We start from the raw sequence: 23209 nt of genomic DNA, 5'->3' as shown, positions 1-23209 counted from the left end.
AGATGTGGCAATGATTGCAGGAAATGCGTCGTTGTGTCATACATGATTATATGTCATAGGTTGTTTACTTATGTATGATTCATGCACATGACGTGCGGTGGCAGCATCAACACGCCGGTCGGATGTCTTCACCCAATCAGAATCATGTGGTCCAAATCATTCCTGCTTCATAATATTGTTGTCAAATGCTGAGCGCAAAAGGGGATGCTATCGACCTTATCCGTTTTTTGTTTTCATTTTCATTTTGTAATGTTATACGATTATTGAATTTGTTTGTTTTTCCTGTTTATGCATTAAAGATCAACTCATTAAAGGAAAAGGATCCTCGTCGGATTCTTTTCCTCATAATCTAGGAGATTTTATGATCATGACCGTTTATCGTACATCGTGCGGTCAGTTTTTATTAAGTACTATTTATACTTAATTTTAAATTTTAAATGATTTCTAACCGTACAATGTATCGAAAATGATCTATGAATGTTGAATTAAAATATAAATAATTTGGATCTTTTAAAATTTTACAAAATAAGAGCTATAAAAACCTGTGTCAAAATGCGTATCTTCATACTAATCCGAATCTATAGCTTACAAAACAAGTTGCTTTCATACATTGCAATATATCTCCATCATCATCTTGCTTTTCGGTTTGTAGTTTTCTTACAAAACATGTACAATCCTAGACCTGCACACATGGTCCTGCACTCTAACTTTAGACACCACCAAGCAATCGAACTCTTTTATTCAGCCTACCCTCTCTTTATTTTTTTCTTCCATTTTTACGTATCGATGGTGTTTCACAAATGAACCAGCTACGCCAAAAGTGTATGTGTGTGTGTGCGCGCTATATATATATATATATCTGTGTATTTGGTATTATCTGTTGCATGTTTCACATCTATATCCGTTTTCATGTAGTGGATTATCACATGCAAACATATCGAAAAGAAACCATCTATTTGAATCATATTGTATAGATTATCTGATGTGACGGTTGATAGTTAAATTTTTGTTTTAATCCATTAAAAAAAATTTCAACGGTCAACTATCACATCATATAGGCAACAAATATAATTAATAAACACGATCGCCCAACATTTTCCTAATCGAAAATATGTTCAGTGTGTAGAGATGTACATGTGGCTACCCGTCAGTACCCGATCACTAAATTGTAAAACTTAATTGTTAGGCTTACTCTTATTCCTAGGAACAAAAAAACAAGAAAACACAGAATATTGTGTTGATTGTTAGATGTGGCCGAAGACTATTTGCTAAGCTCTAATATTGACTCACATAACTAAGCTTAATAATACTGATCATGATGCATGTTATTAATCATACGTCCACGCTAACTATAGATAACTTAATTATCGATACGTTGTGGTAAGACATGAAAAATCATAGCATGTTATTATAACGCATGGTTGAGTTTAGTTAAGTTAGCTACCGAAATATGTTTTATCTTCTGTACCTAATTCAAGTTCTTCCTCCCCCGTAAAAATGAATTTAGTATAACGGTTAAGGTCTACATCATAAATTATTTTAATTATCCAACCATTTTTTTTTTAAAGTTTTTCAAGATCATATGTATCAAAAATCATCCAAATCCAAAATCAAATGTCCATTGATCTAAACAATAGTATTTTTTTTTTTTTAACGAACGGTACTCAAAATGAATGTTTTAATGGTTTTGAATTTGTCTAATTTTTTTAATGATGATCTATGAGTGATATACTAAAACATAAACGTTTTGGATCGTTAAACAAAAAATTATTGAATGAATCTCACAAATATGTGTCTAGATATGTGTAAAAAAATGAGTATCCAGGTCGTAAACCCCAGCATAATTCTCTTTTCCATCTTTTGTCAAAAGAAAACCATACTACTAACACACGATCGATAATTATTTAGATAAATTTGTCTATTGTCTATAATTATTTAGATAAATTTGTCTATTGCGCAGGCAATAGACAAATCAAATATCGTAACCCGATAAATGCTTGGATCATTTTGTATACATTGTCTCTGTCGTCTCTGTCGTCCCTAGCTAGATACATAGCCTATAAATTATTAAACTAATTTATTTATTTATTCTCATTTTTGCATATTGCTCCACACGAGTCTTCCAAACTTTGCATGAAAAAATGGGATAAGGTTTCTCTCCGGATGCTCTTTGTTCTTATATTTTAGTCGTTTATCGTATATATTGTGGTCAGTTTTTGCTAGGTCCTATTATGTTTAATTTTAAATAAAAATTTTAAATGATTTCTAGAGGCACGATGTACGATGAACGGCTAGGATGAAGGATTCCTAAGATCTCTACAATTTGGATCTAGATGAAATACAAATTTGTAAAAATGTAGCAAGAAAACACGTCGTATGTCATCGATCGCCTCTCGTTGTAGAGATTTTTTAGTGTGCTTGAACTTACGAGCACATTAATCAATATGTAATTATACAAATGGAGGAACACTTGAAAAAAAAAAAATTGTTCTTCACTTGTATAATAACATATGACGTACCGTTTTGTTTTTCGAATGCATTGAAAAATCTCTCATTTCAGTAACGATTAAAAGGATACACATTGGACGAAGTCATAGCCGACTAATTCCATTAAAGCAATTTTTTTTTTCAAAATGAAATGAACCTGAGTTGATGGCTTTGCTTAGGAGAAATGTGCCATTAATTGATTTATTTAATTTAAAGTTCGACTACAACTCTACGTACAATTCAACCATATAAATTCAAGGAGATTTAACCGTGACAAAATTTATCAAATTTTTATATACAAAATTAGCTATTGATTTTCTAAACCACAACAGTAGTACGTACGTAAATGTAAGAAAATTGTTTATTTTGTTTTATATAAAAAAAAATTTTACATACCAAAAAAATTTCAATATAATTTCGTGTGGAAAAATGTCACTATCACTTTTGAAAGTTGGGGTCGTGTTCTTGCCATGTTAATCAGAGACTTTACATATAACAATAAAGTGAAGAATCAATGACTTTGAGGCATTAATCACTTTTACACTTTTTCCCTTAATTAGGATTTAGGAGTGACGACCGACCAGAAGAAACAGTTATTCATGCAATCACGAATGACACCTTAACCATAATAATTATTTCCTGAACATTGTTTGACTTATTACGCGTAGATGCAACTCAACATAAATAATGTAGCTCGTTAAGATTTTATTATTATTATTATAAAAAAGATAGATTTTATTAGATTCTAATTCAGACGTTTATATTTTCAATTAAGATAAAAAGAAATTCCGAACCAATACAATTCCAACTAAAAAAGCATCTACTTTTTGAACATATGCTATCACAAAATGTGTCGCGCGAATTCCCTCCCTAAGTGTAAATTTGAACTCCTCAGACCTAACACAACGAGCGAGGGACCAGATGTCATGAAAAACTAAAGAAGCCTCAACGTCAATTTCATTTTTTACGATTCATGTCACTGCTTTGGCATCAAACTCAATGATTAGATGCATTCTAAAGTAGCTCGTTAAGATCATGTAAACAAAAGTTTATGTACATATGTCAAGCATTGTATTGAAAATACACCCCCTTCATATATTGATTCTTTCATGAACATGCTCAACTTATTATGTGTAATTCACAATACGTTACAAAGCAGCTCGTTAAGATCAAACAAAAAATAAAGTTTACGCTCACAAGTAAAAATTTAAAAGGAACAACATTGACTCCTTACGTATAATAATTAGTTCGAGAACACTTTTGGTTCGTTGTGTGTAAATTACAAACTTGCACGTTCGCATAGTATAATAAAAAAAACTAACAATAATCTTTCATTTGTACGTATATTGTACGTATATTTAATTATGCAAGAAAAAATGACTTCTTACATGTATTCCCCCCCCCCCCCAAACAAAAAAAAAAAAAAAGGAAGGGAAAAAGTTGCTGTGAAAGTGGGAAATAGAAGACGATGTCAAACCAATAAGCCTACATAATCTCTTTTCACCTGATCCATTTAGTTTGGGATTCATGTTGTTAAAATTTAATCCAACGGTTATAATTATTATCAATATTAAAGGGTCCCTATGTTTGTAGTAATTGGATCAAATTTTAACAATCCAAATTCCAAATTAAATGAATTAAGTGGAAAGAGTTCTGAAGAGGATTCATTTTCCACAGAAGTAGGCGTTACGTGATTGCATGCCCCTTTGCGGGCCATGCACAAATTATTCCTTCTAACCGATCAAACTTCTCTACACCCGCGAGTACATAAACCTCCCAGCTCGCTCTTCACATTTTCCTCTCCCACTAGTCCAACCAAGTCAATATTGTATGAAATTACGGACTTGCCCCTGCCTCGTTAGATCAGGTGGGCATACACGTCAATGGCTTTTCAGATAAAATGGAAAATTTGACTCAATGCCGCCACGAAAATGACATCCGAGAAACGACGACGCCAGACCCAAGGCTAACATGACCGGACTTGATTTTAAATCCGCTCTTAATCTTAAGTGTTTATTACAAGGACAGATTAGGTCAGTCGATCAGGATAATGTATGCATATTTATTTGCATCTGAATTTAACTTCTGTTTTTTTAAAGTTTTTCGTAATTTATGGATAGTGTCTCCTTCTTTGCATTTGACTTCGATCTCGTCTTTTGTCAGATAGCTTGAATTATGTATACATTCTTTTGCACGTGGATTGAATTTTCATACGAAAAAGATTTTCGTTGCAAATATGAATTAGGATAGTTGAATATATCAATATGTCCATCGCATTTGCACTTATGTCGGAGTTATTTATTTCATGCTTAAGATACTATATTTGCTCTCTTAAACGTGAATTCAATATATACTGAGCTTGTTGACTAAAACAAATGTGTAATTATCATCGTAATTTACTTGAGTAATTTAGAATATCGAGGTATTTAAAAAAGAGTTATTTTCAACGGAAGGAGAAAATCTTAACCCTTAAATGTAGATTTTCACGCATTTATTTACTTTCTCTCGCTTCCAAGAATAAAAGATTTACACTTTCTTTTTCTCCCCTCTCTCTCTGAAACCCTCTCCAACTCGTTCTGTCTCTGTCCCTGTTTCTCGCTCTATATGATTACGTACAGATCAAAGCGGAAACCACTGTATTTTCATTTCTTTGCAGCCTCCTCCTCCTCTCTCCCAACAGCTCCTCCGCTCTTTAATTTCTAGGTTTTAGCTTCTTATATGCTGCGCTTCTCCGATGTCGTCGTCGTCGGCTTCGAAGGTGTGCTACAATCCTGAGTGCAAGGAGGTGAAATCGGAGTTTCCGAGAAAGGGCTGGCGGCTCCGGACTGGCGAGTACTCCGAGCTGTGCGATCGGTGCTAGTAAGTCAAGCATTTTCCATTCCATTTTATGTCTTGATTTTTGAATTTCCATTTTTGAACTGGTTCAGTGGCCTTTCTTTGTTTCAATTTACTGCTTCGTGCGACGTAGTTTGGGGTTCCGTTGATTGGTTTGAAATCGAGCTTAGGGTTTTAAGAGCGGGGTTTTGGGGGGAATTTGCTAAATTTGGAGCATGTCGTGGCGTTATGCACAGCAAGATTGGGTTTTTTTTTTTGGAGGGTAGTTTGGGAACACCAGCATCTGCTCCGTTTTCTTCCGTTAGTCTTTCGAATTCGATTGAGGGGAATGAATAGCTTGGTTTCTATTTAGTAAACTGCGTCGGAGCTCTCGTTTGTACCAGTGCCGAGCTACTTTGTGGAGTACGAGTGAAGAGCAACACTGTATTTAATTTAATTTAGGGAAAAAAAAATGAAATGATGTTTGAATTAACTGTTTCGTTGAATTCAGCGGATGATTTAATGTGGTGTTCAAGAAACTACAAGTGTGTGGCCTCAGTTGGTTTCGGGATTTTGTTTTTTGTCTGTATTGTTATGTTCAAATATAACTTTGCTAAGCCTTAACCCTCTGGTAATTATTTTCGGTGAAAGCAAACCCGCAATGAAAACCATAAAGAAGTGAAACTACAAGATGGTTTTTAATTCTTTCAGGTTTTGGTTAATTGGACAAATATGGAAGATTCATGTGAGAGTTTGACCATTTGAGGCACGCAAATTTATCAAACTTCTGCAAAATATGTGGTAATGGGAAGCTTTTGATTTTGAAGATTCATGCGGAAAAGGAATTTATAATTGACCGAAAATTATGAAGAAAAACTAAAGTTTAAACTGCTTGTTCCAATACTAGGCATATGGAAGGTCTTCCCATTGTGTAAATTTGCAGTCTTACTCAGGCGATGAATTTGTGTAGCTAGGTTTGCCCAAATTTTCAAGCTTCATTACCAGTTACTGAGTTAGTTCGATACAACTTTAATCAGGGAAGCAGGGATGCATGGCTGTTGATTAATTTTAGAACACCTTAGAATTTCAACAGGCTATGTCAAGGATCAAAATTGGACCACTAAGTGATTCATCAATGTACTGAAAGATATCTCCCTCTTTTTTTTTTTTTTTTTTTTTACTTCTGTGATCCAAGTGTTGCTTATGAGGAAGGAAGATTCTGTGAGACCTTTCATACAAATGCTGCTGGTTGGAGGTGCTGTGAGTCTTGTGGGAAGGTAAGTGGATAGTTTTTCCATATTAATTTATATCCTGTATAGTGTAAACATTTTAATGTTAAAAAGAATGTCGTACTGATTTTAGCTTTGAATTTCTTGTATAAATGTTGATATCTTTAGTCTTCCTTTGCAGCGGGTTCATTGTGGATGCATCGTTTCAAGTCATGCATTTACATTGTTGGATCCCGGAGGAATTGAGTGCATGACATGTGCAAGGAAAAATTATGTTATGGTAAGGAGGTTTTCATCAAATAACTAAAATCGTATGTTTCAATCGTCAATTTCTGCTACATCAACCTTTGTTTATTTTAGTATTTTCTTGAATGTACCAAAAACCATGCTATTCTGTTGTTAATCTAGAGATCAAACCCGGCATGGCCAACATCTATGTTCTTCCATTCTCCTTTATCTGAGAGACTTAAGGACCTGTCTACCAAAAATTGGACTCAGTTGGCTGGATCTGGTCCTGTACCATGGAGGCAAGCGCCCAGTTTATTCAATTCTTCTATTCCTTCATCTGAGTTGCATACAAGGGTGCCACTTGAAGTTGATGGTTCAACTGGAATTAACAAACTTAATGCCAGTGAGAGAATATTTGTCTCCACCTTGGAAAAGAAGAAAGTTGAGGAATTTTCTGAAAGACTAATGAAAGTAAACCTCAGTATTGGCACACAACAAAGTCTTGAAAATGGGATTGGGAACCCAGGTAACGATTTTTTCATGACATTTAGCATAGTGAGGAATATAATAGATATGCCAACTTTCCTTGCTTCTGCTCCATGCTGTAGAATGAAATGGGTAGTTGGTTGTTAAATTGTTGTGAACATTTTGCTGTAGGAAATAACATGGAGGAGAAAAGTGGTTCTTGTTTAAATATATCCCAGCAGTCTACCTCTTTGAAGGAAGAACCGTCTACTCCACAGTTTGTACCTTATGGATCTGCAAGTGAAACAAACCCACAACTGGGGGTTACTGGAACTAATTTGCGGCCAATCGCTCATTTGGCAAAGAATTATAATGGTAATTCACATAATGTAGTTGAATCATCTGGTGATACTCAGATCCGCAATGCAAGGCCTCGAGCAGATGCCCGGGGAAGAAATCAGTTACTTCCTCGGTACTGGCCTAGATTCACTGATCAAGAGCTGCAGCATATATCTGGAGAGTATCCTTTAAGTCAATATAATTTTTCCCTTTTCTCTAACATTACAGTGTTGTATATGCTTTATATTATATTTCTTAAGGCTGATTGTATAACGGTCCTGCCTCTTCTTAAAATTTGTTGAGTCTTTATTCTTTTATACTGTACACCTTAACCATATCCAAGTAAAAATACTGTAATCACTCCACTATTCGAGAAAATGTTGAGTGCTAGTGATGCTGGACGGATCGGGCGTTTGGTGTTGCCAAAAAAATGTGCAGAGGTGCGTCTTGATGCCTTCTAAGCCTAACCTGGTATTTTGAGGCATAATGGAAAGAATCTTCTTTTCGAATTTGCCACAAAAGTTATAGGTTGACATAGTTTTTTATTTCATATCCAATTAACATTCTGCCCCTATGTGACAGGCCTACTTTCCTCCAATTTCTCAGCCCGAAGGGTTACCTCTTAAAGTTCAGGATTCAAAGGGCAAGGAATGGATTTTTCAGTTTCGCTTCTGGCCCAACAATAATAGCAGAATGTATGTTTTGGAGGGGGTTACCCCTTGCATACAATCCATGCAATTGCTGGCCGGTGACATAGGTAATGGTATTACATCACTGGAGAAATTTCTGATGAATGTTCTGGTTCTTGCTTAAACTCGGCAAGGACTCTAACAATACTCTCATAAGAAGATTTTTTTTATTACATTATATAGGTATACATTTTTTAATTTGGTTCAGTGTTGCTAGTTTTTTGGATTCTTGCATTATAAAGTTATTTTGGCTTTTGGATTTGATGCTCTCAATGTAATTCTTGTTTTCATGCATCTCTCTCTTTCTCTCACTACGTACTACAATTAATTCATTCTGACTTTGTTCCCTCACTTTGGCACTGAAGAGTTTATCTGTTTTCTCAGTGACATTTAGTCGATTGGAACCAGAAGGGAAATTGGTTATGGGGTTCAGAAAGGCTTCAACTTCCCTACAATCTGATCAGGTTTTGCCCTGTTCAACATCCAGTTCCTGGTGAATTTAATTTGTTTTATTGGCAATATACAGGTGATTTAAGCGGCATGTATCCAGGATGCCGTTTTTGTTTTTGGGTTGTAAATATCAGATAAATAGACACTGATATCAGACTATTTATGCACTTCAATTAAGTTGCATGATCGGCTAATGGCATTTTTTTCTCCGAGTCTGCACTTGATTCACTCGACAAACTCTGTTGCATGCATTTATCTTATTTATATAGAGCTTTGTATTTGGTTTTCTGTAAGGTTCATTACTTAGGTTTCATTTTCTTTTACACTACAATGGTAGGAAAATGAGGCAAACAAGACAACCAACGGAGTTTCAGCCCATGCAGAAGTTACTATAACAGAAACTTTATCTGGTGAAGTTTTTCAAATTTTTTTGTAAAGAGTTCAGAATCACCTAGCTTTTTATCAATGAACCAGGTTGAAGTGGCAGATCCTAGCTCATGGTCTAATGTTGATAAGTCAGGTTACATAGCAAAAGAAGCACTGGCAGATAAATATTATCTGCCTAAAAAAAGAAAGAACAGTAACTTGGGTTCTAAGAGTAAGCGTCTGAGAATTGAAAATGAAGACCTGATAGAACTGAAGGTTACATGGGAAGAAGCTCAAGGCCTGCTTCGCCCTCCTGCTAACCATGTTCCCACTGTTGTGGTGATTGAAGGCTTTGAGTTTGAGGAATATGAGGTACACGGTTCACTACTATTCCTTTTTCAAAAGGGTTCACGTTGCCCTTTGTTGCTCATGTTTTTTGCTTGTTCCTTTGCTCTGATGTGTCTGTTCATTCCCTTTGACCACAACTATGGCTTAAATTTGTTTCCTAACAGATTGCAACTACTATTGTGCCCCAAAAAAATAATGTGAGGTACAATAACATTTATATCTTGTCATGATGGAACTATACAGATAATACTTTATTTGGATGTCATTCTTTTGTACTGAGTTCCAAAACTCAGAAAGAAAATGATATTGAGTTATGGATTAACAAAACTCAAAAAGAAAACAAATGCTAGATGAATCTCCGCAAGCTTCTTTTATGTGATCAATTCCAGAGTGATGCGTGGCAATGTTACACGATATAATAATTTGATCTTGAACTTGTAGAGATTTCTAGTCTGCCATTGATTCCTCTCTCTTCCTTCTGGATGGTTGGGTCTTTACCAAACTTATTTCAAGTTGTGATTACTTATATTCATTTTTGAGCTGAACGTCAGGAGTGGGCTATTTAATGGGGGCTGCCCTCACCCATTTCCCAACTGTCCCCAGCCCCAAACCCCATGTCAACTGTTGAATCAAAACATCCTCTCTTAGCGGGAATATAGATTTGGCACTTAATAGGGAGTGTTACATCTTTCATTGCATCTTTGTAGTCTTTGATGTGTTACGTTCTCTAACTATGGTATCTTGTTCAATATTGGGTAAGGACCCCTCCATTATCTATACTGACATCTACTATTTCAAATTACAGGATGCTCCACTTCTTGGGAAGCCAACAATTTATGCGACCGGTAGAGCAGGGTAAGGCAATTTAGTGCTAAGATCTGTTTGTGAAGACTTCTATTTAGTTACCTAAGTGGGCTCGTTGATAAGTTTGTTGGTTAACATTTATTTGGCTAACAAAATTGTGCCTCGGTGTGCTGCTGGGTGAAAATTTTCTGTTTTCTTTCCCATTTCTGGAATATTTTGAAGAGACTGAAAGGCACGTAATAAAATATCTACCAGCTTCAAATGTTTTGTTCCGTTCTTGCCAGTGAAAGGATTCAGTGGGCTCAATGCGAAGATTGTTTCAAATTTCGCAAACTGCCTATCAATGCTCTTCTACCATCAAAGTGGACTTGTTCTGAGAATTCATGGGACCCTGAAAGGTAAATGAACAGTTTCCCTAATGTGTCACCTGAGATTGATATCAGCTCCAAGGCTGTGCATGTTGATAAACTGAATTTTTAATGTTTTGAAAAATATCCGCCAGATCTTTGTGTTCAGCAGCTCAAGAATTGACAACGGAACAGCTTCAAGATTTGCTACCCCGCTGTAATACAGGTATGAATTACTGGAAACAATTATCATAATCCAGAGCTCATTGAGTCACGTGTCTTAAGAGAACAACTTGGTTGTGGGCACTACATTTTCTTCTTTTTGGCCTACCCATTTCTAAATGGTTATTTTTCTTTTCCTACGTGCAAGTTTTTCTCTAACATTTACACGCGCACATCCTTCCAATTTATCAAATTTGCAACTGTTTGTTTTTTATTCTGATTGAGCAGTTGCTTCTAAGAAAATGAAGGCTGCTAAACAGGACCCCGATAACATTGAAGTACTGGAGGGGCTTGACACACTTGCGAACCTAGCCATCTTGGGAGAGGGTGAGTCACTACCATCATCAGGTCAGGCCACCACAAAACACCCACGACATAGGCCCGGATGTTCATGTATTGTCTGCATCCAGCCCCCTAGTGGGAAGGGTCCTAAACACAAGCAAACATGCACCTGCAATGTGTGCTCAACAGTGAAGCGTCGCTTCCGTACATTAATGCTACGGCGTGAGAAGAAACAGTCAGATAAAGAAGCAGAAACTACACGCAAAAAGCAGCACAAGGGGCCATTACTGGTGGTTGATAAACCGGAGGATGACACCCTTTTATATTGTAACGCAGGAAGCACTAGTCCAAACCCGAAAATAGAGATCCTTGAACTTTCCGATGATGACCTTAACCTGACGAAATCCTCAACTTCACCTTTTAAAGGCCAAATTGACCTGAATATCCAGCCGGAGCGGGAGGATGAGCTGTCGCCTGGATCCGATTCGGGCGGCATGATGAAGTTGCTTCACGATGCCACAGCAAGGTATCTCAGGCAGCAGAGATTGTCAAGCTCTGGTGGTGGTGAAAAGTCATCAGGCAACGGGTCACCACGAGCTGCAAGTGAAGCAGGAGCGGGAGAACCCCTCAGCAACGGTGTAAACCTCGAAAGTAGCAATCATGATAGTGGCAACGACTGTCCTGCAACATTACCCATCACAGCATCAGCATCAATGACTGCTACGGGATAACATTAATACATCATTCCGTGCAACGATATGTAGGTCATCAGCAATGCGGGGCTGCTGTTCTGAACCGGAGATAGTTTTGTTGTACATTCATCAACACGGGTATCGCGCATCTCCACGTTTGTACATAAAGAGGTGGAAGAAGGTAACTTCGTTGCGAAACTATAATTTGGTATGATGTTGTCCTCTCTAAATCATATAAACGGACACGAGAGCCGGTTTTTTAATAGGGAAAGCGATGAATGCAACTGAATCGTGTGGCAGGTCGAGGCAACGCAGTTTCGTTTTAGAAGCTCACCTCAATACCTTGCAGTGAGACTTTGAGGGATGTAATGTAAATGAACTCTCTTTTCCCGGCACCTATTGTTTATTTTGCGTTTATTGCTGGTAATTTTGTGCGATATCTTAATAATATGTATTTTTTGCTAGCCGCAGCTAATTAGATACCTCGTCTCCGATCTCCCGTACCTTTGTTTGACTCTCCTTCCCCTAGATTATAGATTATAGTAGTATAAAATATCGCTTTGTCAGTCTCTTTTTTGGACGTTACAACTGAGAGGGGTAACTTTAGCCCTTTTTATTTTATTTTATCCGATTCCTAGTTTGGATCTCCTTTTTGTATATTATAGATTGTACTAGTTTAAAATATCGCTTTGTGAGTTTGTTTTTGTACGTTACAACTGATGGGGGTAACTTTAGTTTTTTTTATCGGGTTAGATTTCCGTAATTAGGTTGTTATCTTTGTGAGCTTGTTAGGGTTTACTTGTATTAGATGTGTTCCGTTTTGCAAATACAAATGGTTAATTACATCTACTTGTTGCTAATCCATTTATAATTAGGGCAGGTTAATTATCCACAATTATCTTAAATCAAACTAGTGGTAGGGAGGAGAGAAACGTACGACCAAGTCAACCATCAGATTAAGAGAATAGGATAATGCCACGTGTCAACTCAGGAGCTACTGTACGGCCATCGTTAAAACGGTATTATAGGTTAATTTGGCTGGTCCTAATTATGCAATTAATCCAAAACCTCTAATGCTAATCCCACCCCACCACCCCCTCCTCACCAAAAATAAGGAAACTTCTTCTTTCGTCCATATCTTGGTGACAGCTTCTGCTTTTGTCACCTCCTCCTCCTTACGCACAATGTGGATGCAGAGGAGGTTGCAGAAGCCCGAAACCCCCATCCAAAAGCACTTTTAAGAAAAGCACACTTCGATTTAATTTAGCTTACCTGTTATACGCATATGGTTTCAACTTTACGTGCTTTTCTGTATTTACACCAACATTAGAGAGAGAGAAATCCCCATAGAAAAGCAGTTTTTAAGAAAAGCGCCTTTGATTATACATAAGATCGAGGCAAGATGAACGACTTATTTTCGAGCTCGTTTAAGAAGTACACGGACCTGAACCAGCAGGCCTACCTCGACGACATGGAGGCCGGCAAGGAAAGTGTTAACCTCGACAAGTTCTTCGAAGACGTGGAGAATGTGAAGGAGGACATGAGGCAGGTCGAGAGGCTGTACAAGCAGCTGCAGGACGCCAATGAGGAGAGCAAGACCGTGCACAATGCGAAAACCATGAAGGAGCTCCGGACTCGAATGGACTTGGAAGTCGAGCAGGTCCTCAAAAGGGTCAAAATCATCAAGGGAAAGCTCGAAGGTTTAGAGCGTTCGAACGCAGCGCACAGGAACCTTCCCGGGTGCGGCCCTGGATCCTCTGCTGATCGAACGAGAACCTCGGTGGTTAGTGGCTTGGGGAAGAAGTTAAAGGACATGATGGATGACTTTCAAGGGTTGAGAGCCAGGATGACAGCCGAGTACAAGGAAACAATAGAACGCAGGTATTTCACAATCACCGGAGAGAAAGCGAGCGAGGATACCATCGAAACTTTGATTTCGAGCGGAGAGAGTGAGAGTTTTCTGCAGAAGGCAATTCAGGAGCAGGGGAGAGGTCAGATTATGGACACCATATCCGAAATGCAAGAGAGACACGATGCTGTGAAGGAGATCGAGAAGAATTTGATCGAGCTGCATCAGATATTCTTGGACATGGCGGCCCTGGTCGAAGCTCAGGGCCATCAGCTCAACGACATTGAGAGCCACGTCATGCACGCGAGTTCTTTCGTGAGACGCGGCACTGAAAACCTTCAGGTAGCCAAAGAACAGCAGAAGAAATCAAGGAAGTGGACATGCATTGCAATAATTCTTGGAATAGTCCTCATCATTCTCATCCTAATTCCAATTATCTTACAAGTTTTGCCCCATATGAAATAGAAAGAGGGAAATGGGGGAGACTTTGTTCATAGTTAGATCTTACGGCGAGTTCAGAAGGAAAGAAAAAAGACTAGCGATTTTGACGCTCCTCTTTTGGTCTCCTGCACATTCATTTTAAAGTGCATACGGCTAAAAGTAGAGCGCCACAATCCCTACGCAAGAAAATAGAACCGTTTGTTCTTGAGGGGTGCGGTTTCATGTCTTTCACACACACAATTGTGACACAAAAGTAGCAAAACTTAGAAATGGAAGTTCAAGGTTCATTCACATTTGGGCATCCTCTAAACTTTTAAATCTCTCGGGGCAACGGGACCGAAATGGCAGATGGTAAATGCATGGAATTCTCATGAAGTAACGAATTAGACATTTATTTGTAACCAATTTTATTCTCGTTTTATGAATGACATTGCATTTTTAACTACTTTTTCATTGCCCCCATTCCCGCGTTCTTACCATTTCTCCACGACTTAGGGCTCGTTTGAAAGTGTTTTTAAAATGACTGAAAACACTTTAGAGAAAATGTTTTTGGGTTCCAAAAGCACTTAAAGTGCTTCCAGCAAGAAGCACCATTTATGTGTTTCTCGTAGAAAGCACTTCAAGTGTTTTTTCATGATTCATTTGCATATTTACTAAGCATTGGTTCCAAAAATATTTTCACCAAAAAGTACTTTTAATCATTTTAAAAACACTTCTAAATCAGCCCTCGCATTTTAAAGTCAAAACATTTTTTGAGTTTGATGAGCTATCGATTTCGATTTGGTAATGCTTTCTCCTAAGAGCTTCTATTAGAAGCATGTTAAAATCCAAGTGCCTTATGAAGGAAGCTCCCAAGTGCTTTATAAAAGAAGCACAAAGCGAAAGAACTTTTCGTTATCTAATTCTAAAGACACTAATTTAATAGAATTAGGCCACGGTTGGTGCACCAAAACCAAAAGTAGTAGAGAAACTAATCATTTATACATCAAACAATTCCTTTCACAAAATGGCCATCAAACAATACACTACTCACAAAATAGCCCGAAGATTGAGCATTTCATTTCAATCAAACCACCGAGATCATTTACCATTAAAAATCAAGAAACTGAATTCAAGTGTAATTCCTACAATACAGTTTGGAAATCATATCTGGAATGATTGACATAAAATATCGACACTAAGCACGAAGTTCGGAACAGGCATTCCCCAAAATATACACATACACGCTGCAGAAAAGTAGTAATCCGTTAAGTGGGGGTGTCAAGTACCATAATTCGGCAAAGCTGACATAAACGAGTTGTAAGATGACTCGAGATCAAAGTGAAGCTGCCTTGACTGCTGCTCCGTCAACTCATCGGCTGCTCCCATCTTCGACAGCCTTGCAATCCATTCCTTCAACTTCACCTTTCCCAAAAAGTCCGGTGGCAGAAAGGTTAACTTCCCGAGGGACGTTGAGAGGTCCGAGAGCAGCGGGTGCACCTGATCAACTGCCACCATGTTCAGCTTCAAGGAGTCCATTGCAGTAATGAAATTCTGTGTGCATTCTGCCACAGCAGCAGCTGAGGAAGTCATGGAGGAAGCTGCAGCAGCCCGGTGCTCCACTGTGGCAGGCACCCCTGAGGTCACAAGGCGGTTTATAGCTGCTGGGCAGTCCATCTTGTATGTATCTGCAAACCGCTCGATGCTTGGGATGGTGTCCTTTAGCGTGGATGCCAATGTCTTAAAGTGGGCAATAAGTTTTTGGCATTCAGCCTCGTACGCAGAAGAAGTGATCACATCCCGAACATACACCTTTTCAAGCTTCTCAGTGGTCTTGATAATGGCGTATAGTTCGGCAAAACTATCATACATTTCTCTTTCACGCTTGTCATTGGCCAGCTTGACCTCCATTTTACTGATGTATGTGAAAGAAGTGTATCAGGTGTGCGTGTGCCGGTGGAGGATTGGAGAAGAGAATGGGACACGCGCAAAGGAGAGAAAGAACCTTATGCACTGCAGAAAGAATTGCATACAGAGAAAACAGAAGTATGAGAACTTATCCCCTCAATTGACAACCAGAAAAAGAAACGAAAGATCTCAGCATCCACAAAAATCAACACACTTAAAGGCTTGGGAAGAAAAAAATTCAATCCCTCATATCAATGATATCTGCTACAACATTCAGCTTTACTAAGAACAATCATAATTTCTTTTCGTATCTTTTCGGCCCGGGAACAAAGATGATTCTCATAACCTAGCATTCTATAACTTTGATCCAGATTTTGGGAAAACAATATACAGGAAAATACATTATCTTCATAAGTAAGAAGCAGATTGGAACAAAGGAACTAGCAAAAAGCAAAAAAGCTCCAGCTCAAAACCCAAATTTTTTTCTAAATCTCAACCTAGATATGAACACTTCAGCTGAAACCTAAACCCTAGACAGGCACAAATGTTCAATTCTTCATAGATAATTTCCAGAAATTTAAAGAACGACAAACCCAGCAAAACATATCCAAAATTAGCAAGAGAAACACAAACCCAAAAGCAAATCAGCCTCTCACACTAAGCAAACACGGCAGCAGCCATGGACGCCCATGGCCCTTTCATCTCAGGAGGCCATGACCGACGACGGAATAACCAAAAATACCAAAGAAAGCGCAGATTCCAAGCAAACCCAAATCGAAATGAACCCCAGAAATTGAAATTCCGAATTGAAAATTCAAATTGGGGGAGCTCTGAGATTTTACCTAAATAGCAGCTCGGATGGGGAAAAGTTGAGAACTTTGTTCTGCTGCAGCTGGGTTCGAGTGGGTGAGATTTAGAAATAAAAAATTGAAAAAAATATCAAAGGGAAAATCGAGGGAGGGGCCGCGCCAGGGAGTATTTGTATACGTGTCTCTCCGAGAAGAAGAGGAGAGAGAAAGTCTGATGTTACGGCACACAGAGGAGAGAGAGAGAGAGAGAGAAGAGAAGACAAGAGGAGAGAGAGAGGGGTTGCGTGCGCGTAGCGTGTATGATTGCTGCTGCTTACGGTGTAGCAGTTGGAAAGCGACAAGGCCTTCCTTCTCTTCTTTTTCTCCGTTCTCCGAGACCGCGTTATTTTACGTCACTCGCGCTAAAATATTATCATCATGGGCTTTTTAGGCCCACTTATAGATTTATGGGCCTGGGTTTCATGGCCCGCCAACACTTGGGCTCTTTATTATAGGCACAAGGGCTTCTTTTGAAACTTCTATGTCGGAAAAAAAAGTGCTTTCTATTAACGAATAGCGTTTTCGACTCACATAAGCACTTTTTAAAAAAGCAATTGTCAGATACCCCTTCATAAAACACTTCCAGATTTTTTCATGAAAAACTTAAATTTTTAACAAATTCTTCGACGAAGTCTATTGATTATAAATACCGATAAATTTTACATAAGAAAACTTGTTTGGATATGTTTTTGAAGAGTTAAAAGCACTTCCACTTTCATTTTGAAACCCTAACGCTTTTAATTTAGACCCGGTTGCAAGTTAAACCAAAGATTTTATCTCGTCCGTCCATTTTAAGCAAACTGTTCTTGTTAAAATGTGTATTTAGTGACGTGAATTAGATAAAAAATTTCCGATACCTGGTTACAAAAAGATTCCGATCTGTTCGCGGTTTTCAACCCTCACACAATTTGATACATTTAGGGTTTTATCCAACCCCAAAATCCCAGTCCATGCAACATTGAAACTTCAAAATCCCCAAAAATTCGAACTTCCCGGCATTGTTTCGGTAGGGTTTAGGGGTTTTCCAGGCATTACCAACTCCTACCTCTGCCAATTCACTCCCCCATGGCGATTTCTCAGGAGTTGTACCCATCGCAAGACGACCTCCTATACGAAGAGGAGCTTCTCCGCAACCCCTTCAGCCTGAAGCTATGGTGGCGCTACCTGATCGCTCGAGCCGAATCTCCGTTCAAAAAGCGCTTCATAATCTACGAGCGAGCCCTCAAGGCTCTACCCGGAAGCTACAAGCTCTGGTACGCTTACCTCCGCGAACGGCTCGAGCTCGTTCGGAACTTGCCCATCACTCACTCGCAGTACGAAACCCTAATTAACACGTTTGAACGAGCTCTGGTGACGATGCACAAGATGCCCAGGATTTGGATTATGTACTTGCAGACTCTGACGGAGCAGAAATTGGTCACCAAGACCCGCCGGACCTTCGACAGAGCGCTGTGTGCACTTCCTGTGACGCAGCACGACCGCATTTGGGAGCCCTACCTGATGTTTGTGAGCCAAAAGGGCATCCCAATCGAGACCTCGCTTCGGGTTTATCGCAGGTATTTGAAATATGACCCTACCCATATTGAAGATTTCATCGAGTTCTTGATTAATTCTAGTCTTTGGCAAGAGGCTGCCGAGAGGCTTGCTTCGGTGTTGAATGATGATAAGTTTTACTCAATAAAGGGGAAAACGAAACATAGGCTGTGGTTGGAATTGTGTGATTTGCTTACTAAGCATGCCACTGAGGTTTCAGGCCTCAATGTAGACGCTATAATTAGAGGTGGGATTAGGAAGTTTACGGACGAGGTGGGGCGGTTGTGGACCTCTCTTGCGGACTATTACATTAGGAGGAATTTGCACGAGAAGGCGAGGGATATATTTGAGGAAGGTATGACTACTGTGGTAACGGTGAGAGATTTTAGTGTGATTTTTGATTCGTATGCTCATTTTGAAGAGATTGTGCTTGCTCATAAGATGGAAACTGCTGATTTGAGTGATGATGAGGAGGACAAAGAAAATGTGGTGGCAGAGGATAGAAATGAGGAGGAAGAAGATCTTCGATTGGACATTAACTTGTCTGTGGCTGAGCTTGAGAAGAAAATGCTTGATGGGTTTTGGCTACATGATGATAAGGATGTAGATTTGAGATTAGCTCGATTGGACCATCTCATGGATAGAAGACCTATACTGGCAAATAGTGTTCTTTTACGACAAAATCCTCATAATGTAGAGCAGTGGCACCGGAGAGTGAAGCTATACGAGGGCAATCCCACGAAGCAGATACTTACATACACTGAAGCTGTGAGGACAATTGATCCAATGAAAGCAGTTGGGAAGCCTCACACATTGTGGGTTGCTTTTGCTAAGTTGTACGAGAACCACAATGATATTGTCAATGCCAGAGTGATTTTTGATAAAGCAGTGCAGGTGAATTACAAGACCGTGGATAATTTGGCTAGTCTTTGGTGTGAGTGGGCAGAAATGGAACTGAGGCATAAGAATTTCAAGGGAGCACTGGAACTGATGAGGCGGGCTACTGCAGAGCCATCTGTTGAGGTGAAACGAAGAGGTAATGTTCATCCTTCTTTGGTTTGTTGGATAATTTTCTATGTGTTGGAAGTTCATAAAAAAACTTTAGAGAGCTTTTTATTCACTTATTATTCTGTTTCAATAAATCTCAAACATAGATACAATTCCTGAAATATCCTACACCTGGTATCTTGCCTGTACCTCTTATGCTGCTTAATTTTGTATCTATTTTGTAACCAGAATTTTGTTTCCAATTTGAAGATTGCCTTGATTCGATTTGATTTATTTGGCATTGTCTCTATTATTATTATTATTGTTATTCCAAATACCGTTTTCAAGAACTATAATTCTGCCGGACTTCCTAGCGCCTTCGCAAATGTAATTATATTAAAAGAAATATGCCTCTATGCCCTATTCAGTTTCCATGTTCTTGTCTTTTTTCTTTTCCATTCTTATTTTGCGCTTTTTTTTTTTTTTTGGGTGTTTGGTTTGATCCTGTGTGTGCACTAGTCTTTTGGTTTGTAACAGCCCCCATCCATCGAGTTGTGACCTTTCTATTATTATTTTTTATTTTAATTGTTGAAAAGAAAAGGAAGTTAAATAGTTAGGTTAGTCATATGGGTTATGTGGGAGCCATAACTAAACTTTGGACTCTTGGCTTGTGCTCTTGCAGTGGCTGCTGATGGGAATGCGCCGGTTCAGATGAAGCTGCATAAATGCTTGAGAATTTGGGCATTTTATGTAGACTTGGAGGAGAGCCTGGGTAAATTAGAGTCCACTCGAGCTGTTTACGAGAGGATATTGGATTTGAAAATAGCTACACCGCAGATCATAATCAATTATGCATCGCTTCTTGAGGTATGGCATTACACCTGTTGCTCTTTTCTTGGCAAATTCACTTTTAAGTATCTTATGTTTATAATTTGACTGCACAGGAGCATAAATACTTTGAAGATGCATTCAAGGTTTATCAAAAAGGTACTAAGATATTCAAGTATCCACATGTCAAAGACATATGGATTACATATCTTTCCAAATTTGTAAAGAGATATGGGAAGAAAGAACTGGAACGCGCAAGAGAGCTATTTGAGGAGGCTGTTCAAGCGGTACAGGCCTTCTATCCCTTTAGACTTTAGTCTGGAATACTCTGGATATATAAGTTACTGTGGTAATTTTAAAGCACTAAATTTTTTTATGTCGCATTCCTTTTCAACATTTTTTACTTTGGTAATGATTGTGTTCATATCTGATTAGCAATCATATGGTTCATTTTTATAGATTCTGTCTTATCATATCGTTCTTGTGTCATACTATCCATTTTTTAAAGTGAAACTCGACAAGCCATTGAGTTATAATTAAGGTTAATTTATTTTGATGTATTATATTCTTTTTTTTTATTTTTTATGTCTGCATGTGGTTTACTTTTCATTGACTATCAATGGGGGCCTGCATCTTGGTGTCTTCTTACTTACTGTGATTATATATGTGCACTCTGTCATCTAGTGAATGGAATATAACATGAATATTATTACCCAAGTTGCTTTTGAAGTGCGTAAGGACCTCCTCTTGGTCCAGCTGTCAAAGTTTCTCACAATTGATTGCACGGAGCCTTTATGTTTTTCGTTTCAAGAGTTCTCCCACTGGTTTACAGGTGGTCTGTATGTCACCACTCTGTTTGTGTGTATAAATTTGTGTGGGTTTCGTATTTTTTGAAATCATTTCAGGTTTGAGTTCAATATGCTAGAATGTTGCCATTTTGGTTGTTATTTATCTTATACTAAGCTTAACATGGTCTATCAGGCTCCTGCCGATTCGAAGAAACCTTTGTATCTTCAATATGCAAAGCTGGAGGAGGATTATGGTCTATCAAAGCGGGCAATGAAGGTCTATGATGAAGCAACTAAGGCTGTTCCAAACCATGAGAAACTGGGCATGTATGAAATCTACATTGCTCGTGCTACAGAGATATTTGGCGTCCCGAAGACGAGGGAAATATACCAGCAGGCCATAGACTCTGGTCTTCCAGACAAAGATGTAAAGACAATGTGTTTAAAGTTTGCTGAGCTTGAGAAGAGTTTGGGAGAAATCGATCGTGCTCGGGCAGTGTATACATATGCTTCACAGTTTTCAGATCCACGATCTGATGTGGACTTCTGGAACAAATGGCATGAGTTTGAGGTGCAACATGGAAATGAAGATACCTTTCGAGAGATGCTTCGAATTAAACGAAGTGTTTCTGCAAGCTATAGCCAGGTAAGCTCATTAGTTCTATATCTGTTTTTGTCTAAAACGTTTAGTACCTTCATTTTTTTTTCTCCAGCAAATTAGGTAGGTGTTTTATTAGGGTCTCAGTGAAATAGTTCCTGAATTGCTCATTTAAATTCCCATTTTTTTTCTTTCTTCAGACCCACTTTATTCTACCTGAGTATATGATGCAAAAGGATCAGAAGCTGTACATAGACGAGGCAAAAGACCAGCTGAAACAGGCTGGAGTCCCCGAAGATGAAATGGCTGCCCTAGAGAGGCAGTTGGCACCTGTGGCCAACGATACTACCACTAAAGATAGCAGTAGAATAGGCTTTGTGAGTGCAGGAGCAATTCAACAGACTGACGGAGGGATCAAAGTTGCTACAAATCCTGAAGACATTGAGCTACCAGAAGAAAACGATTCAGAAGATGATGAAAGGGTTGAAATTCAAATTGCACAGAAGGAGGTCCCGGATGCTGTTTTTGGAGAGTTGGCTAACAAGAGAAAGGAGGCCGAAAAAGATGAGGGCGGAGATGCTGATACCAAGGACAACGACAGCCGCCTTGGTGCCCTTGAGAGAATAAAAAGGCTAAAACGAGGTGCCTGATTTACTAGCAGTTTTGACGCGTATGTTCACCAACACCGTATTCAGGTTTCTTTTTCTCCCCTTTGCCATTGCATCTGGACCTGTATATTTTAAGAAAATAGCTGCATCTCTCGGTTCGCTTGCTCAGTGTTCCTGAGTGATCGAATCCGAAATAGACGACTTGAGAACCCAAAAACAAAAAAAAAGGAAAGAGACGACTTGTTTGCATCTCTCGAAAGAGGTTTGCTTGAAAGAAGTATTTAGCATAACCTTACACTCTCTTGATCTTTTGATGTACCTGAGTACAAATTGAAAAGGCTGGCTGCTTTATCAATTTAAAAACTCTCCTGTTCTATTCTTTCTTGGGCCATCTCCAACCGAAATGGCTAAATATAGCCCCGTTCAAAATTATAGACCTGTAAAAATTATTTTTAAATGAACAATATTAGGCTATAGTCATATAAAATTTCCAACTGAAAATGTTAAGTATAGCTCCTTCAATAATTTATTAGTTTTAAGGATATAATTTAAATTTGTTAGTTAATTTAATAGAATTACTTTTTTTGGATGTTTTCAAATATTGTTAAATTTGAATCAATTGTTGCAACTAAGGGGCTGAGCTCCAAAAAATGGGCTAAGAGGTGGGTTGCATATGGCCATCCTGATGCCCATTTGGCCAAATAATAGTTGAGAAAATTTGAACTATGTCCAATTTTATAAGCTACCTTTTTAATAGGTCTAATTTTTAGTTAATTTGGACCCATATCAAAAGACCCCATAATAGTTTGGTGGGTTTTATAGAATTATAGTCCAATCTTCGGTTGGATATGAGTTTTTGAACAAATCAAATCATTTTATGACCTTTGGACCTTTAGCCTTCTTCATTTGAGATGACCCTGATGTAACATTCTTATTACTTCTGTCTACGTGATTTTACATCACAAGAAATTCTAAGATGAGACACCCGGACCACATCAGGCTAACCCCAATCCTGTCCCAGCCGGGTGAGTCTGATACTGTACGCGGATGTCAGCAACTAAGAATTCCCCCTCCCACGGT

At 38.5% G+C, this 23209-nt stretch overlaps 3 protein-coding genes and 1 pseudogene across 7 annotated transcripts; 3 read left to right on the top strand and 1 right to left on the bottom strand.

The window, feature by feature from the left end:
- The first annotated feature begins 4989 nt into the window (after positions 1–4989).
- On the top strand, positions 4990–12226 carry LOC137727736 (B3 domain-containing protein Os07g0563300). 2 transcript variants are annotated; one of them, XM_068466551.2, is made up of 14 exons: positions 4990–5346; positions 6497–6578; positions 6712–6810; positions 6939–7284; positions 7416–7743; positions 7906–8002; positions 8145–8319; positions 8636–8715; positions 9039–9086; positions 9176–9439; positions 10221–10270; positions 10504–10617; positions 10722–10792; positions 11017–12226. In XM_068466551.2, the coding sequence occupies exons 1-14, from the start codon at positions 5222–5224 to the stop codon at positions 11799–11801; spliced, it is 2664 nt and encodes an 887-aa protein (XP_068322652.2). In that variant the 5' UTR covers positions 4990–5221; the 3' UTR covers positions 11802–12226. The 2 variants fall into 2 exon arrangements, with proteins under 2 accessions (XP_068322652.2, XP_088533581.1); XM_088677455.1 differs by having other exon boundaries at positions 5121–5346; positions 6013–6578.
- Positions 12227–12826: 600 nt separating this feature from the next.
- LOC137727737 (syntaxin-124 pseudogene) lies at positions 12827–14497 on the top strand (annotated as a pseudogene). Its single transcript, XR_015952106.1, has one exon. The product of XR_015952106.1 is annotated as a syntaxin-124 pseudogene (transcript).
- A 581-nt stretch (positions 14498–15078) lies between these two features.
- On the bottom strand, positions 15079–17124 carry LOC137729196 (vacuolar protein sorting-associated protein 28 homolog 2). 3 transcript variants are annotated; one of them, XM_088678817.1, is made up of 2 exons: positions 16782–17124; positions 15079–16044 (listed from the first exon to the last, which is right to left on the bottom strand). In XM_088678817.1, exon 2 carries the CDS (start codon positions 15940–15942, stop codon positions 15313–15315), a length of 630 nt encoding a protein of 209 aa, XP_088534943.1. In that variant the 5' UTR covers positions 15943–16044; positions 16782–17124; the 3' UTR covers positions 15079–15312. The 3 variants fall into 3 exon arrangements, with proteins under 3 accessions (XP_088534943.1, XP_068324154.2, XP_088534944.1); XM_068468053.2 differs by having other exon boundaries at positions 16573–16969; XM_088678818.1 differs by having other exon boundaries at positions 16596–16827.
- Positions 17125–17268: 144 nt separating this feature from the next.
- Positions 17269–22508, top strand: LOC137727991 (uncharacterized). The gene is made up of 5 exons (XM_068466858.2): positions 17269–19356; positions 19990–20174; positions 20252–20422; positions 21117–21569; positions 21722–22508. Exons 1-5 carry the CDS (start codon positions 17853–17855, stop codon positions 22169–22171), a joined length of 2763 nt encoding a protein of 920 aa, XP_068322959.2. The 5' UTR covers positions 17269–17852; the 3' UTR covers positions 22172–22508.
- Positions 22509–23209: the final 701 nt, after the last annotated feature.

This window comes from Pyrus communis, chromosome 10 (genome assembly GCF_041283825.1).
Source record: "Pyrus communis isolate YQ-2024b chromosome 10, ASM4128382v1, whole genome shotgun sequence".
Classification (NCBI taxonomy): domain Eukaryota; kingdom Viridiplantae; phylum Streptophyta; class Magnoliopsida; order Rosales; family Rosaceae; genus Pyrus; species Pyrus communis.
This window is presented reverse-complemented; position numbering and strand designations above follow the sequence as displayed.

Bases quoted from the DNA above. Each gene is read 5' to 3' on its own strand.
- LOC137727991 (XM_068466858.2), top strand. From the start codon at position 17,853: ATGGCGATTTCTCAGGAGTTGTACCCATCGCAAGACGACCTCCTATAC. The intron at 19,357-19,989 runs GTAATGTTCATC...GTGCTCTTGCAG, and splicing joins TGTTGAGGTGAAACGAAGAG to TGGCTGCTGATGGGAATGCG. The intron at 20,423-21,116 runs GTACAGGCCTTC...ATGGTCTATCAG, and splicing joins TTGAGGAGGCTGTTCAAGCG to GCTCCTGCCGATTCGAAGAA.
- LOC137727736 (XM_068466551.2), top strand. From the start codon at position 5,222: ATGTCGTCGTCGTCGGCTTCGAAGGTGTGCTACAATCCTGAGTGCAAG. The intron at 5,347-6,496 runs GTAAGTCAAGCA...CTGTGATCCAAG, and splicing joins GAGCTGTGCGATCGGTGCTA to TGTTGCTTATGAGGAAGGAA. The intron at 8,716-9,038 runs GTTTTGCCCTGT...CTACAATGGTAG, and splicing joins CTTCCCTACAATCTGATCAG to GAAAATGAGGCAAACAAGAC.
- LOC137729196 (XM_088678817.1), bottom strand. From the start codon at position 15,942: ATGGAGGTCAAGCTGGCCAATGACAAGCGTGAAAGAGAAATGTATGAT.